Source organism: Ascaphus truei, chromosome 7 (genome assembly GCF_040206685.1).
Source record: "Ascaphus truei isolate aAscTru1 chromosome 7, aAscTru1.hap1, whole genome shotgun sequence".
NCBI classification, from domain to species: Eukaryota; Metazoa; Chordata; class Amphibia; order Anura; family Ascaphidae; genus Ascaphus; species Ascaphus truei.
In genome coordinates this window covers 74,439,739-74,454,285 of record NC_134489.1, presented here as the reverse complement: position 1 = coordinate 74,454,285, position 14,547 = coordinate 74,439,739, and the positions used below count along the sequence as shown (strand labels likewise).

Here is a 14,547-nt window from a genome sequence, read left to right as displayed (position 1 = left end):
CCAGCACCTCTTTGCACTCTCCTCCCCTGCTGACACTCCCTCTCTCCTCCTCTTTCTCCTCTCCTTGCTATCTCTCCTCCACCCTAAATCATGCCCAGCACCTCTTTGCACTCTCCTCCCTGCTGACACTCCCTCTCTCCTCCTCTTTCTCCTCTCCTTGCTATCTCTCCTCCACCCTAAATCATGCCCTGCTCCTCTTTGCACCCTCTTCCCCTCTCTTTGCACTCCCTTAGCCCGCAGATATAGTAGGCGCGCGACGGAGCGCATGGAGTTGCACGCCTGTCGCTTGAGCGATCCGATGCCTTTGGGATTGTGAAGCGCGACGGGGAGGCATGGCGGAGGAGTGGCCGTAATGTTACAAAGCTGGTTCGCCCTTATTGGCTGAACCGCTCACAGGACCCGGCCGTAGCGCGACCAAAACAAAATCTTTTGTCTGCTTGAAACTCAGCCGCACCGTTGCGCTTCATCGGTCACTCGCTCTATGGTCTGCATCATAGAGGTACGGCCTTTTGGTCGCCCAGAGTATGGATACAGCCTTATTGTGTCTGCTCCTTTCTGTGCATACTACAATCCCTCCTCTCCTACTCATCTGTCGCCTCCTCTCCTTGCTGTCACCATTGCCATTAAAATTCCCTCCCCCAGTGTCTCCTGGGTGAGTGAGGCCGCTCAGTCTATCACAGAGGGGGGTGCATGTATATCTTTATTTATTTAGTGCAGACTGCACTCAGCGCTTTAGAAAGACCACACAGTACAGAGAATTATAATAATACAATAAGTGCGGCAAGGAAAGAAAATCCCTGCGTCCAGTTCTTGTATTCTTCACCTCCAATTCGAACTCCACAGACACCATATGTGACACTTAAGATGTTACACAGTCAATGTGCAGTCTCATTACTCACTGGCTGTCCCTGGGTGAGTGACAGACCGCTCAGCCCATCACAGAGGGATGTGTAGACATCCTTAGAGAAATTGTATGTGTGTGTGTATGTGTATGTATATATATGTATTATATATATATCACTAAAGAATACCACGTGTGAGCACATTCACATGTCTTAGACAAGTCTGCAACCCTGCCTTTCACCATTATCACCTAGCATTCCACTGCAGCTTCAACTGCAACAAGGGATTCTGGGAAATGACATGCCAATGGGCACACGTGTCACCTTTTGCCTGAAATCCATTTTTACATGGAACCCTTATAAGCAAATGCTCTGCTATTTACACAGCTTTTAAGCCCAGCATGGGATTAGATGCAAAGCCAGTCAAACCACTCACAGACAGCTGTTTTGACCTTTATGGGTCTCATCAGTGTGAGGTTGGTTGTACTGGCTTTGCAATTTTAACGTCTGGGTAGGTTTTACATTTACATTTTTACACAACTTAAAATGTATATATGTGTGTGTATATGTGTGTGTGTGTATATATACATATATATATATATATGAACACCACATATATATGACACACAAATATGAATACCGCATCAGAACAACCAATACATATACATGTTATCTAAACCAAAACAGAGTATAATTGAAAATAACAGAATACCTCTGCTGGCGGTGCTGGAGGAATGAATAAAGTATGTAAACACAAAAGAAGAAAAAGAAACCTCACAAAAAGCACTCAGACTTATAATGCAACATAATAATACATTTATTAAATCAATATATAAAGAAAAGAAAAAAAACAAGAAAACTGACTTAAACCCTAACTACTGGACTCAAAGAGTATCAATGGACAAAAAAATAAAAATGGGACTAACTCTTACAACACAAAAATAAGGAGAAAAATAAACAAAACCTCAATCTATAAAACCACTATGGGGACCAAGTACCCATAGTGATTAAGAACCGGACGGTCATACAATGAGGAGATGATATGAAAAAACAATAAAGGCAAATGCCCTAAACTCCAAAATATGTAAAAAGGAATGTGTGGTGTAAGCCCACCAGCAAAGATGTCAAGAAACACAGATAAACAGAATCATGACACAATAATAACACTGAACATGTCTAAACACATATGTAGAGCACTGTAATAAACCCTCCTTATAACATAGAACTACAAATATAGCTCACATGAACAGGGGAGAGGAGCACTGGAAATAATTCAGTGACCCAAACATAAACCTACAATACAATCACATACAGGAGACTGGTCATACACTTAATAGAAAATTAAATGCCAGTACATTAACCAATGAATAAGGTGGTCTTAGAAGAAGACCGTGGGGGCGAAACGCGTTGTGGTATTCATCTGCTACTGGCCCCTGACTGCTGGCCTCACTTGGACCTTATATTCTTTGGACTGGACTATCTTTATGTGTGGTGATTCACTCCGGCTGGGGTGATCCCATCCAGGACACTAAGTTACACTGAACTCTGACCATCTATGCACCGTCAGGAGCTGAGTATATCTTTTACTCTGGTTCATATATATCACTGCAGTATATATATATATATATATATTTGATAGAAGGTCACTGGCACTCCTATAGGTAATCAGTAGTGGGCTGGTGCATGTCCCATAGAAATAACAAAAACATACATTACCATGAAGCGGCAAAGAGGCGACAGCACTCAGACAGTTTGAAGCAGTATTATGTATTAAACATATAGCACATATCTCCAACATTTCGAAACGTTGGAGATATGTGCTATATGTTTAATACATAATACTGCTTCAAACTGTCTGAGTGCTGTCGCCTCTTTGCATCTTCATGGTAATGTCTGTTTATATATATATATATATATATATATATATATATATATATATATATATATGTGTGTGTGTGTGTATGTGTACAGGTATATGTATGTAAAAAACGCATGATTAATTTGGGTACACTGTTATGCCGTACAATATATGATTATGAGCTGTTGTTCCAAGCTCTCAGTTGAAGGTCTTGGGGGTACCCTTTGCATACTGATTAATGGTGTTATGTCTCTGATGTATGTAGATCTGTATAAAAATAGAATGCTGAAGCTGTAGATTAGTTTACAATCTAACTAGTACTTATACTAGTGCTTTATAGGTGCACGCCCACTTCACAACATTTAATGAGGTTACAATAAAGTGACAACACTCAGCTGTGCATCAACTTCTCTTTAATTTAAATTATTTGTTTATTAAAGCTATGTTAAAAAAAATGTGATCCCACAACAACATAAAATATATTTATAAATGTATAGCGTTTGCTATTTAGATGCCCATGGCAGCTTTAAAAAAAATGCTGCATTAATGTTAATATTTCAGCAATTAAGGTTTAAAAATTGTTAGAATGTTTAAGCTGAAGGCTATTTCCAAGAATAGTTCGATATATTATTTCATATAGATTTTTCTTAGAAATCGCAGAAATTAGAAATCGCAGATAAAAATACCACTTGTGGGTACGTTCGCATGTCTCAGACAGGTCTGCAACTCTGTCTTTCCCCATTATCGCTTAGCAAACAATGCTTCCAGTGGGTCACAGTGGGTCACTCTTTACTTCTTGACCATTTTAACATGGAGCGCTATAAGGTTATGCCTGCCCTTATTAAACAGCTTTTCCAGCAGAGCCTGGGTTAAAGAAGTAGAAATAGAAAACAAGTTGAATATTTTACAATGAATGTGATCAGGAAGATGAAAAACAAACTGCACCAGATTTAACAAAGGAAAAACGGCAATTACTTTCCTATACTGATTAAATCAGTAGCTAGATTTTGCTGCAAAGTGGCTATCCCACTTTAGTGAATGTAATCCTATAATAAAAAAGGTATACTATAATAATAGCTATAATAATACAGCTCAACCCGTTAAAGCGCGATCCACTACAATGCGCTGTCTGAGCGTGGCTCCCAATTTAAAAACATCTCCAATGTGTTTATTTATTTATTTATTTTAAATAACATTCAATGCTTTATTGCTAACGGAGACACACACACACACGGAGACACACACACACACACACCTCCCCCCTACACCATGTGGGAATTGAACCCATGACCTTGCTAGTGCAATTCTCTCATTATGTGGACCCGAGCACCGCGTTATAATGGGGCTCAGTTGTAATAATAATAGATGATATAAAAAATATTCAGTACCTTCCTGTATTCCACCTTTTAGGCCCGTGGAGCGCTCTGGAGAGGACGTGGACATTATATTTGCCCGCCTGAAAGAAGTAAAAGCATTTGAGAGATTTTATCCAAATCTTCTTCAACAGATCTGCTTTTGTGGATATTATGAAGGCCTGGAAAAGGGAGTTACCTGTAAGTGACGGTAAAAAGTATTACTGAGAAATGATTGTAAAATCGCAGTTACATTTATGTTTTTACAGTCCTGATATGCATTCAATTTTGATCAAATTCAATACAATATTAAACATAACTGAAATCTACCACAATCTCAGATCATCTGAAAACATTTGATTTAAAACAAAACAGTTTTGAACAATAAATACAGTTTTGGGGATTTCATCTGCACAGTGATTACGGTTCTTAAAATGCATTGCTGTACAACGAATGAGAGCTTCCTCTTCTTCTGTGGGGACTAAACAGTTTTTGAAAATGTTTCAATTTGGGTCTACTGTAGTGCCCACGGTTATTCTAACACAAACCAGTGGCAATCGCCAAAAAGACCCAGGTACATGCTGGATACATGCCTTAAACTAGACCCAGCATTTCTGCCTTGATTAATGGCTCATCAGATTAACAGCGGGGGTTCCTGGCAGTCCAATTCAAACTGAATGGGACTGCCAGAGACCCCTGCTGTGTTAATCCTATAGGTCATTAGTCAATGCAGAAATGCCTTAAACTTGCCTTAAACTAGCCAGGTTACACCCAGCACATACCCAGAATGTAACCGGGCTATTTTAAGGCAATCTTTAGAATACTCATGGTCTCGTCTGTATTTACTGGTCTCCCCAGCATCAAAACGGAAACCACAACCCCCCCAAAAAACACAGCACCAGTATCTAGGAAAAAGAACACATTAGTAAATAACCCCCCCTAATCCTCAAAAGACTATATTTCATACACGAGCAACCAGATCCACAAAGCTCTGTTACATCAGGTTTCGTAATGTGATGTTACCTAAAACAGGAATGGATGTTACGTTGCAGAAGATTCACAAAGCTAATTAATGAAATGCAAAAACACAGATTGTTCTACATCTCATTAGCACAGGCTCAACATCATGTTATTGTAGCATGTCTTTGTCCATAGTGCAGGATATGGCGCGACCTACGTAGCTCGCGCCGAAACAAACACTAGGACGCCAATGCATATGCGCATAGTGCGCGCGTGCACATGCGCTACAGGAAGAGCGGCACTTCACAATACAAACATGTTTGTATTTGAAGCTTGACGCCAGGAGGAGGAGGAAGCGCGCATTTCACGCGGCCTAATGTTACATTATCTTCCAATAATGTGACGTTAAGTACATCTTAGCATTATTCTGATCCAGTCCTTGAAATGGAGCCTTTAATTTAAGTTGATACCGAGAGGAGAGGGAAATAACACTGTTAGTTAAATGAGTTGTCATTACACCAATCCAGACCTTGTAAAAGCCCTATTTCAGTGTCTGGATGGGAGCTACGCCAAATTTAGGTATAATCTAACTAACAATGTTAGGTCACTGTGTCACTGTAACATAAAGATATATGCTGCACCGGTGCTCTGGGTCCAGGGAAAACCTGTCAGTGATCCAACGTCTGCAGAAGAAGGCGAGTCAGGGCACTACGGATTTGCTTCATACTAATTTATTGTGACTAAATTGCAATTTTGGAACAATAAATTAGTTTTAAATAAAACCGTAGTGCCCCGATTCACCTTTTTGTGCACGTCCCTGTGTTCATCTTAACGGACTTGAGTGAATATGAGGTATTATGATGATGCTTCATTTGCATCTCATTATTTCCAACGGCTGTAATAGTTAACGCTATGCTCTGTGAGGGAGAAAAAAAGGCTTAATGTTACGTTATTGTCCTTTTAAGTATACACGCGGTTAATGTTAACATGACATTAAGTTAGGTTAACGTCATGTTAAGTGACTTCATGGTACTTTGTGGATCTGGGTCTTAAGGTTAAATAAAAATGTATAACCTACAGTAAAACCACTTGCCTCCAACGTTTTTCAATTACCCTCTTGTAAATGAGATCCTATCAGCAAAGTTAATAATATCTAAAAAAAAAAAAAATCTATCGAAATACATTTGTGAGTAAAATATCAATACAATGGGTGAGTAAAAAGGTAATACAAATTCAAATGACTCGTTTCAGTGTAAAACCGCCCAGAAATTCTCTTCTAGAAGTCACCACAATGTATTGAAAACCAGATATTTTTCTGGAATTCTGCCATATGAAAACTAAGCTTGATGTGTCCTGTGTGTTACAGTGTACCGCCAGGGCGACATCGGCACAAGTTGGTATGCTGTGCTAACGGGATCCTTGGATGTTAAAGTGACTGAAACAAACAGCCACCAGGTAAATGGAATACCACTAAGATAAGTGACCTTGTTCTTAACTACCACTATTCATTTTTCTGAAGGTCTCTGTTGGTAGTATAGTTTTAAATGTCATCAGGGAGATTCTGAGAAGATTGGTACCACTTTTGCCGAAATGTGCAGTTTATGTATCGATGTACTGTATAAAGTAACATACGTCTTGGAAGCTATGGGCTACGGACTTGTTAAAACAGTATGTCTAAAAAGTAAAGTAAAGAGAAGTGCACGCTTCCATAGTGCAATAAATTCTTTTTAATCTTAAAAACAGAGGAGATACAGTATATACACTCACAATAGAAAAGTGCTTTAAAGCGTTCTGATACAGTAACAGAGTCCCGTTTTAGGAGTCACTGTGTGAGAGATAATCTGCAGTCAGCTCGTTCCAAGCTTCTGTGTTGAGGCTCCACCCTCTCGCAGTCCCACGTTGCACAAATACAGAGGAATGTCAATAGCACAACACGTTTCGCTGCCTTGGCAATTTGTATATGTTTATATAGTGCCCACTGTGTTATTCCTGCCTTACAAAGACCATACATTACAGGGAATTATAATACAACAACGTCAGAGAATAGGAAAGGAAATCCCTGCCCCCGTAGAGCTTACAATCGTGACGCGCGACGTTCGATTACAGAAGCTGGTAATGAGCTGACTGCAGATTATCTCTCTCACAGTGACACCTAAAACGGGCCTCTCTGTGACTATATCATAACGCTTTAAAAGCACTTTTCTATTGTGATTGTATATACTGTATCTCCTCGGTTTTTAGGATTAAAAAGACACATCTGGGCTGTGTTTTTAGATATAACTTTGGATGTGGTCTATCCTGCCGATCTCCAAGCAAACCATACAGATTCTGAATAGACTATTGGACTTTTTTTTAGAGCCCTTCACAGATTGGGGTATTGTCCTAAAGTTAATGTCATTTTATACAACCAGAAACAGAAAGTGAAAAGGGTCGCACGATCCAACGGAGCAAGGAGAGGACCCAATACCCAAAAAAATGGATACATTGATATAGAATGCACCAGCGTTCGAAACGCGTTGGATTTTAGGTTTATGACCCAATAAAGTTTATATTTTTTTGGTATTGGGTCCTCTCCTTGCCCCTTTGGATCGTGTGCTCCTTTTCACTTTCTGCATCTGCTATCCTGGAAGCTGCACATCCTGCCAGTCCCAAACCAAGGATTCGTGAGTACTTTATTACTGCTACAAGGTTGCCTCTAATGAGACTGATCGTGGGGGGTTATTCCTGTCCATTACCTGTCTTCAGGAGGCTTATTACCTTATATTGCTAGCTACACTCACTATTATTGTGTTCTGGATTACACTTGGACATTGGCATTGGCTATCATTGGTTATTTTACCTAGCATTTGAGCGCTTCTTCAACTCTATCTATCATTTTAGATTTAGGATTAACTTTTTTGTAAAAAAAATATTTTATTAGTACTTGTTTTTTGTAATATATATATGTGTGTGTGTGTGTGTGTGTGTGTGTGTGTGTATGTATATATATATATATATATATATATATATATATATATATATATATATATATATATATATATATATATATGTGTGTGTGTGTATGTACAGCTAAACCCCGTCATAACGCGGTCCTCGGGGTCCACCCCGAGACCACCGCGTTAGTAACGGGGTCGCGCTAATTTTTTTTTTAAATGGCCGCCGCGCGCCTGATCGGGAGGGAGGGAGTTAATTAAATAAAAAAAAAAAAAAAGTTTAAAAAAAAATGGCGGCGATTCATCCCTCCTCCCTCTCCCTCTCAGTCCCCTCCCTCCCTCTCAACTCCCCACCCCCGAGGTATGCCCCCGCAGGGCAGTGCCCCTCTCTGGGTGCAGGAGGGTGGGTTACATCTCAGCCGCACGTTGTACTCACGGTCACAAGTACAACGCTGCAGAGGCTGCAAAATGGAGACGGAGCCCCCAGGAGGAAAGCTGGGACCGGAGCCAGATGCTGCTAGAAGCAAAGCATTCTGGGAGTGGACGGGGCTGCCTCTGTCCAGCCTCATCTGCCCCTCACAGGGAGGGGGGATCCCCCATAGAGACCTGCCCCCCTCACTCCCAGCCAGGGCACAGGGGTGACCCCAAAACAGAAACCTGCCCCCCTCCCTCTCCCTCCCAGCCCCCCTCCCTCTCAGCCCCCCTCCCTCTCAGCCCCCTCCCTCTCAGCCCCCCTCCCTCTTCCTCCCAGCCTCCCTCCCTCTTCCTCCCAGCCTCCTGGTTTTGCGGTGCGTGGCAACGTGTGTCTGTGTCCTCCCAGCCAGATCTGCTGCTGCTGCTGCTGCTGCTGCTGCAAGAGGGAGGGGGGGGGTTGGGATGCTGACATGTGAGTTCTGCTGACATGTGAGGGGGGGGTGAGTTCTGCTGACATGTGAGGGGGGGGTGAGTTCTGCTGACATGTGAGGGGGGGTGGGTGGGCTGCTGACATGTGAGGGGGGGGGGTGGGCTGCTGACATGTGAGGGGGGGATGGGCTGCTGACATGTGAGGGGGGGTGGGCTGCTGACATGTGAGGGGGGGGTGGGCTGCTGACATGTGAGGGGGGGGGGGGCTGCTGACATGTGAGGGGGGGGTGGGCTGCTGACATGTGAGGGGGGGGTGGGCTGCTGACATGTGAGGGGGGGGTGGGCTGCTGACATGTGAGGGGGGGTGGGCTGCTGACATGTGAGGGGGGGTGGGCTGCTGACATGTGAGTTGGGGGGGGTGGGCTGCTGACATGTGAGGGGGGGGTGGGCTGCTGACATGTGAGTGTATTGTGAGGGCTGTGTGCAGTGAGTGTGTGCAGTGTGTGTGTGCAGTGTGTGTCAGTGTGAGTCAGTGTGAGCAGTGTGTGTGCAGTGTGTGCAGTGTGAGCAATGAGCAGTGTGTGTGCAGTGTGAGCAATGAGCAGTGTGTCAGTGTGTGCAGTGTGAGCAATGAGCAGTGTGGCAGTGTGTCAGTGTGTGCAGTGTGAGCAATGAGCAGTGTGTGTGCAGTGTGAGCAATGAGCAGTGTGTCAGTGTGTGCAGTGTGAGCAATGAGCAGTGTGTCAGTGTGTGCAGTGTGAGCAATGAGCAGTGTGTGTGGAGTGTGCAGTGTGTGTCAGTGTGAGCAGTGTGTGTGCAGTGTGAGCAATGAGCAGTGTGTGTAGTGTGCAGTGTGTGTGCAGTGTGTCAGTGTGTGCAGTGTGAGCAATGAGCAGTGTGTGTGCAGTGTGTCAGTGTGTGCAATGAGCAGTGTGTGTGCAGTGTGCAGTGTGTGTGCAGTGTGTGTGCAGTGTGAGCAATGAGCAGTGTGTGTGCAGTGAGTGTGTGCAGTGTGTGCAGTGTGGAAAAAAAAAAAATTAAAAATTAAAAAATTTTTTTTTTTTTTTTTTTTAAACGGGAGCCACGGGAAAACCGCGTTATAACCGAATCGTGGTATAGCGAGGCGCGTTATAACGGGGTTTAGCTGTATATATATATGTGTATATATATGTATATGTGTATATATATGTATATATATATATATATATATATATATATATATATATATATATATATATATATATATATATATATATATATATAGTGTTCGACAAACCTATACATTTGCACGCCCCGGGTGAGTAGATTTAACATCGTGGCGAGCTCCTTGTGGCCCAAGCAGCATACGTGTGGTACCAGGTGGCGAGTAGATTTTTTTGTTCGGCGATTAGCTTTTTTGGTAATTTGTCGAATATATATATATATATATATATATATATATATATATATATATATATATATATATATATATATATAGTGTTCGACAAATCACCCAAAAATCTACTCACCGAACAAAAAATCTACCCCACCCCTAGTCCCGCCCCCAGCCCCGCTTTAAAAAAAAAATGAATAAATTCCTAGTAAGAACAACATTCGTTTTTGACATTAGTTTATTTATTGTATTACATTATACTACAATTTGTCCTTGTTACATGTGTGTGTGTGTGTGTGTGTGTGTGTGTGTGTGTGTGTGTGTGTGTGTGTGTGTGTGTGTGTGTGTGTGTGTGTGTGTGTGTGTGTGTGTGTGTGTGTGTGTAAATGTTCCTGAACCCCATAACTAGTGCCTGGACGCCCCGCGTCACTATATCTAAAGCCGCAATCCCACCTGGGATCTTACCTGATCCGCAGTCCCTCAATGTCCAGGTACCCTCATTCCCACAATGTTATACATTGGAGGGTGACACAGGGAGAGGGTGACACAGGGAGAGGGAGAGGGTAACACAGGGAGAGGGAGAGGGTGACACAGGGAGAGGGTGACACAGGGAGAGGGTGACACAGGGAGAGGGTGACACAGGGAGAGGGTGACACAGGGAGAGGGTGACACATGGAGAGGGTGACAAAGGGAGAGGGTGACAAAGGGAGAGGGTGAGGGTGAGGGCGACAGGGAGAGGGTGAGGGCGACAGGGAAAGGGTGAGGGTGACACATGGAGAGGGTGACACATGGAGAGGGTGACACATGGAGAGGGTGACACAGGAAGAGGGTGACACACTCACAGACACACACACTCACTCACAGATACACACACTCACTCACAGACACACACACTCACTCACAGACACACACACTCACTCACAGACACACACTCACTCACAGACACACACACTCACTCACAGACACACACACACTCACTCACAGACCCACACACACTCACTCACAGACCCACACACACTCACTCACAGACCCACACACACTTACTCACAGACCCACACTCACTCACAGACACAGACACACACAATCACAGACACTCACAGACACACACACTCACAGACACTCACTCACAGACACTCACTCACAGACACTCACTCACAGACACACACACACACACACACACACACACACACACACACACACACACACACACACACACACACACACAGTCACTCAGTCTGTCACTCACACACACACACTCACCTGCAAGGCAGGGGGTCGAACATGGCAGCAGTGGGCCCTCCACACGTCAGGGGGGGGTCGCACATGGCAGCAGGCGCCTCCGCACTGCAGCAGGGCCCTCCGCACGGCAGGAGGGCCTCTGCAAGGGGCCGCCCCCTCTCCAGAGGCAGACACAGCCACAGCACAGCCCCCCCATCCCCCGAAGCCGACGCCGCAGCGCCCCCCCCCGAAGCGGCATCACGCCCCCCCCGAAGCGGCCAACGCGCAGCACGCCCCCCCCGAAGCGGCCGACACCGCAGCACGCCCCCCCCCCCAAAGTGGAAGCGGACCCCCTTCAGAGGCGGACACCCCCGGGCAGCGATCTGGGGCAGGGGGGGGGAGGAGATCAGGGGCAGGAGGGGGAGGAGATCAGGGGCAGGAGGGGGAGGAGATTGGGGGACGGGGCTAATCCAGAGCTGCCTGCTGGCCCTCTTCCCCGCATTAACCCAATCGGGGAGGGGGATTATTTATTTAAAAAAAAAAAAATTGGGCGCGAGCAGGGGAATTCATGGAGCCGCAGCACAGCTCGCCAGCGGCCTAAATCCACTCGCCACGGGCGTGTGGTTATAATTATTTGTCGAACACTATATATATATATATATACAGTGGTTGACAAATCACCAAAAAATCTACTCGCCACACAAAAAAATCTACTCGCCACCTGGTACCAAACGTGTGCTGCTTGGGCCAATATTTACTCGCCCGGGGGTTAAATCCACTCGCCCGGGGCGAGCAAATGTATAGGTTTGTCGAACACTGTAATATATATATATATATATTTTTATATATATATATATATATATATATATATATATATATATATGTGTATGTATATATATATATATATATATATATATATATTAGCTTTTCACATCTCGTATTATCACACATTAAATACACTGCTTTCATTTAATATATCTGTGCACTTTATTACATCCTATATATGACATTTATCACGATTTTCCCCAAAAATATTTAATATTTTTTTCACTTACAGTATCTTACAATTCTAAATGTATCATCTTTTCAATCACACTTATGATGTTCAATATTTAATAATCCTAGAGAATAGCCCTGATTATATTAATTTGTCTTCCTTTGTTTTCTATTTTAGCACTTTTTTTTATTATAAAGAATGTCACACATTCACAATCCCCTCCCTCCCCCGTTTCCAGTGCTATTACGTTCAGAATAAGTAGCACATTTCCCAATCAATTGATGAAGCTCCGATCTTTCTTGACCTGGAGATGCATAATATTGATTATTGGGCTGTGTCTCCAGTTTTGTGTTAAAAGTGCAGGTCAATAAAAGATGGTTCAATAATGTTTTCATCCACACTGCCCTTACTTTTATTTCAGTCCTGATTACTTTCTTCATGAAAGCTTGTCATTTTCAATTGTTAAAAATAGTTTTAGTAAGATTATTTTTGTGAGGACTCCGAAAGGTGGTCTTCAGTCTCTAAGGACTATATTTAGCAAAATTTACTAAAAAAAACAGCGTTTATCATTCATCTTTTATCGTTGCATCTTGAAAATTGCTGCTGCATGAACTCATAGTAAGCCCCTAATACAAGCAGCACGCATTGTATATTCTGTGGCGCTGTATACATGTGTTGTTCTTTTAATGCATTGGCCAGTATTACTAAATGGTACAAAGCCCGAGTGTACCATCCCCCAGATTCATCACACAGAGGTTATCTTCCATTGGCTTAAATGGGAATTGACGCCCATTCAGGTGCCGTTAACTCACAATAGAGATTGCTGAATAAATAACCCACCTTCACTCCTGTGCACCTGAATGGGAAATAAACTGCACTAAGGCTTAGTACTGTTTAGAACATTTGAGCCATGGGGGGGTTATGTATTAAAGTCTTTAAGCTGCAAAACCAGTGCAAGAAAATGGCACCAGATTTAGCAAAGGAAAAAATCTCATTGCTTTTAATGTGATCAATTTTCCAAGATAATTATGCTGTGGATTTTTTCCCCTAGTTGCCCCATTTTTGCAGCCAATAGACTTTAGTAAGTAGACCCCTTAATCTTTTGGCCAAATGTTACAAAGCTATTGTACACAGATCTAATCATGAAAACAAATCTTATCATGGCTGCACAGCTGTTCTAGGTCACAAGGTGGCAGTCCTACAATATTACAGAACTATTCATACTGTAACTCTCTTCTACAGAGATTACAGATGGAATGTGAAGACGTACGTTGTGTGAAATATTTATTACTGGTGCTATCTGTGATACAAAATAAATAAAAAGACACTTTTTGTTGTTTGCATAGTTTTACAGCTATTATTTGCTTTGTCATTATGTTGTAGGTATCCGCTCCTATATGACATTTTCATAGTTAAAATGTATGAAAAAACATTTAAATCTTAGACAAGATTTGGATACAGTGCTTTTATTTTTAACACTAATCCTAGTGTATTATGGTCCTTCTTATCGTCCTGAATTTTACGATGACCTGAAGTCCGGTTGACAATAATGTATTTATCGCTGCCATTTAAATAACAACACTGCAGGGCTTTTTCAGTCAGAAGGTTATTCTGGAAGTGCCTTTAATGCACTGGAAAGCAATGTACCCAACACATAGATACGTGTGAAAAACATACATTGGTAATCAGAGCATACTAGAGTTTTGTAGTATCTGCCTTAGGCCTCGGCCATGTTATTTGCTTGATGGCGGAAGCGCGCTGAGGCGCGCTCCCGCTCAGCACTGAGCCCCTACAGTCGCAATTAGAGCGGCTTTAGTAGGGGCTCGCCTACGCTTCCGCAAGCGTAGGTCTTGGGGGAATTTAAAATTCCCCCGCTTGCCGGCGCGACAGGCTGGTCACGTGAGCGGTTCGCCCAATGAGGGCGAACCAGCTCCGTGACGTCACTAGCCCGCCCCGCCCCAAGCCCGCCCCTGGCCCGCCCCCTGACGGCGCGTGCGGTAAGCAACCGCAAGGCCAGGGAAAGCACCCGCTTTCCCTGAGCCTCAGCGCGCCTCAGCAAGCCAGCAGGGAGCCTGGCCGAGGCCTTACTCTACTCTACTGTTAAAAGTAGAGCAATGCATGAGAACACATAACACACGCGCTTTAAATGTATCTTCAGTAGGATGCGGGAAT

The 14,547-nt window shown here is 43.3% G+C and overlaps 1 protein-coding gene across 5 annotated transcripts in view; it reads left to right on the top strand.

The window, feature by feature from the left end:
* The window catches only part of RAPGEF4 (Rap guanine nucleotide exchange factor 4), a 206,554-nt gene that overhangs the window by 15,060 nt on the left and 176,947 nt on the right, over positions 1-14,547 (top strand). For all 5 annotated transcript variants that reach the window (XM_075609051.1, XM_075609052.1, XM_075609053.1 and 2 more), the window contains exons 2-3: positions 4,111-4,253; positions 6,379-6,467. In XM_075609051.1, the coding sequence (XP_075465166.1) occupies positions 4,111-4,253; positions 6,379-6,467 (232 nt within the window). The remainder of the gene's footprint in view (positions 1-4,110; positions 4,254-6,378; positions 6,468-14,547) is intronic.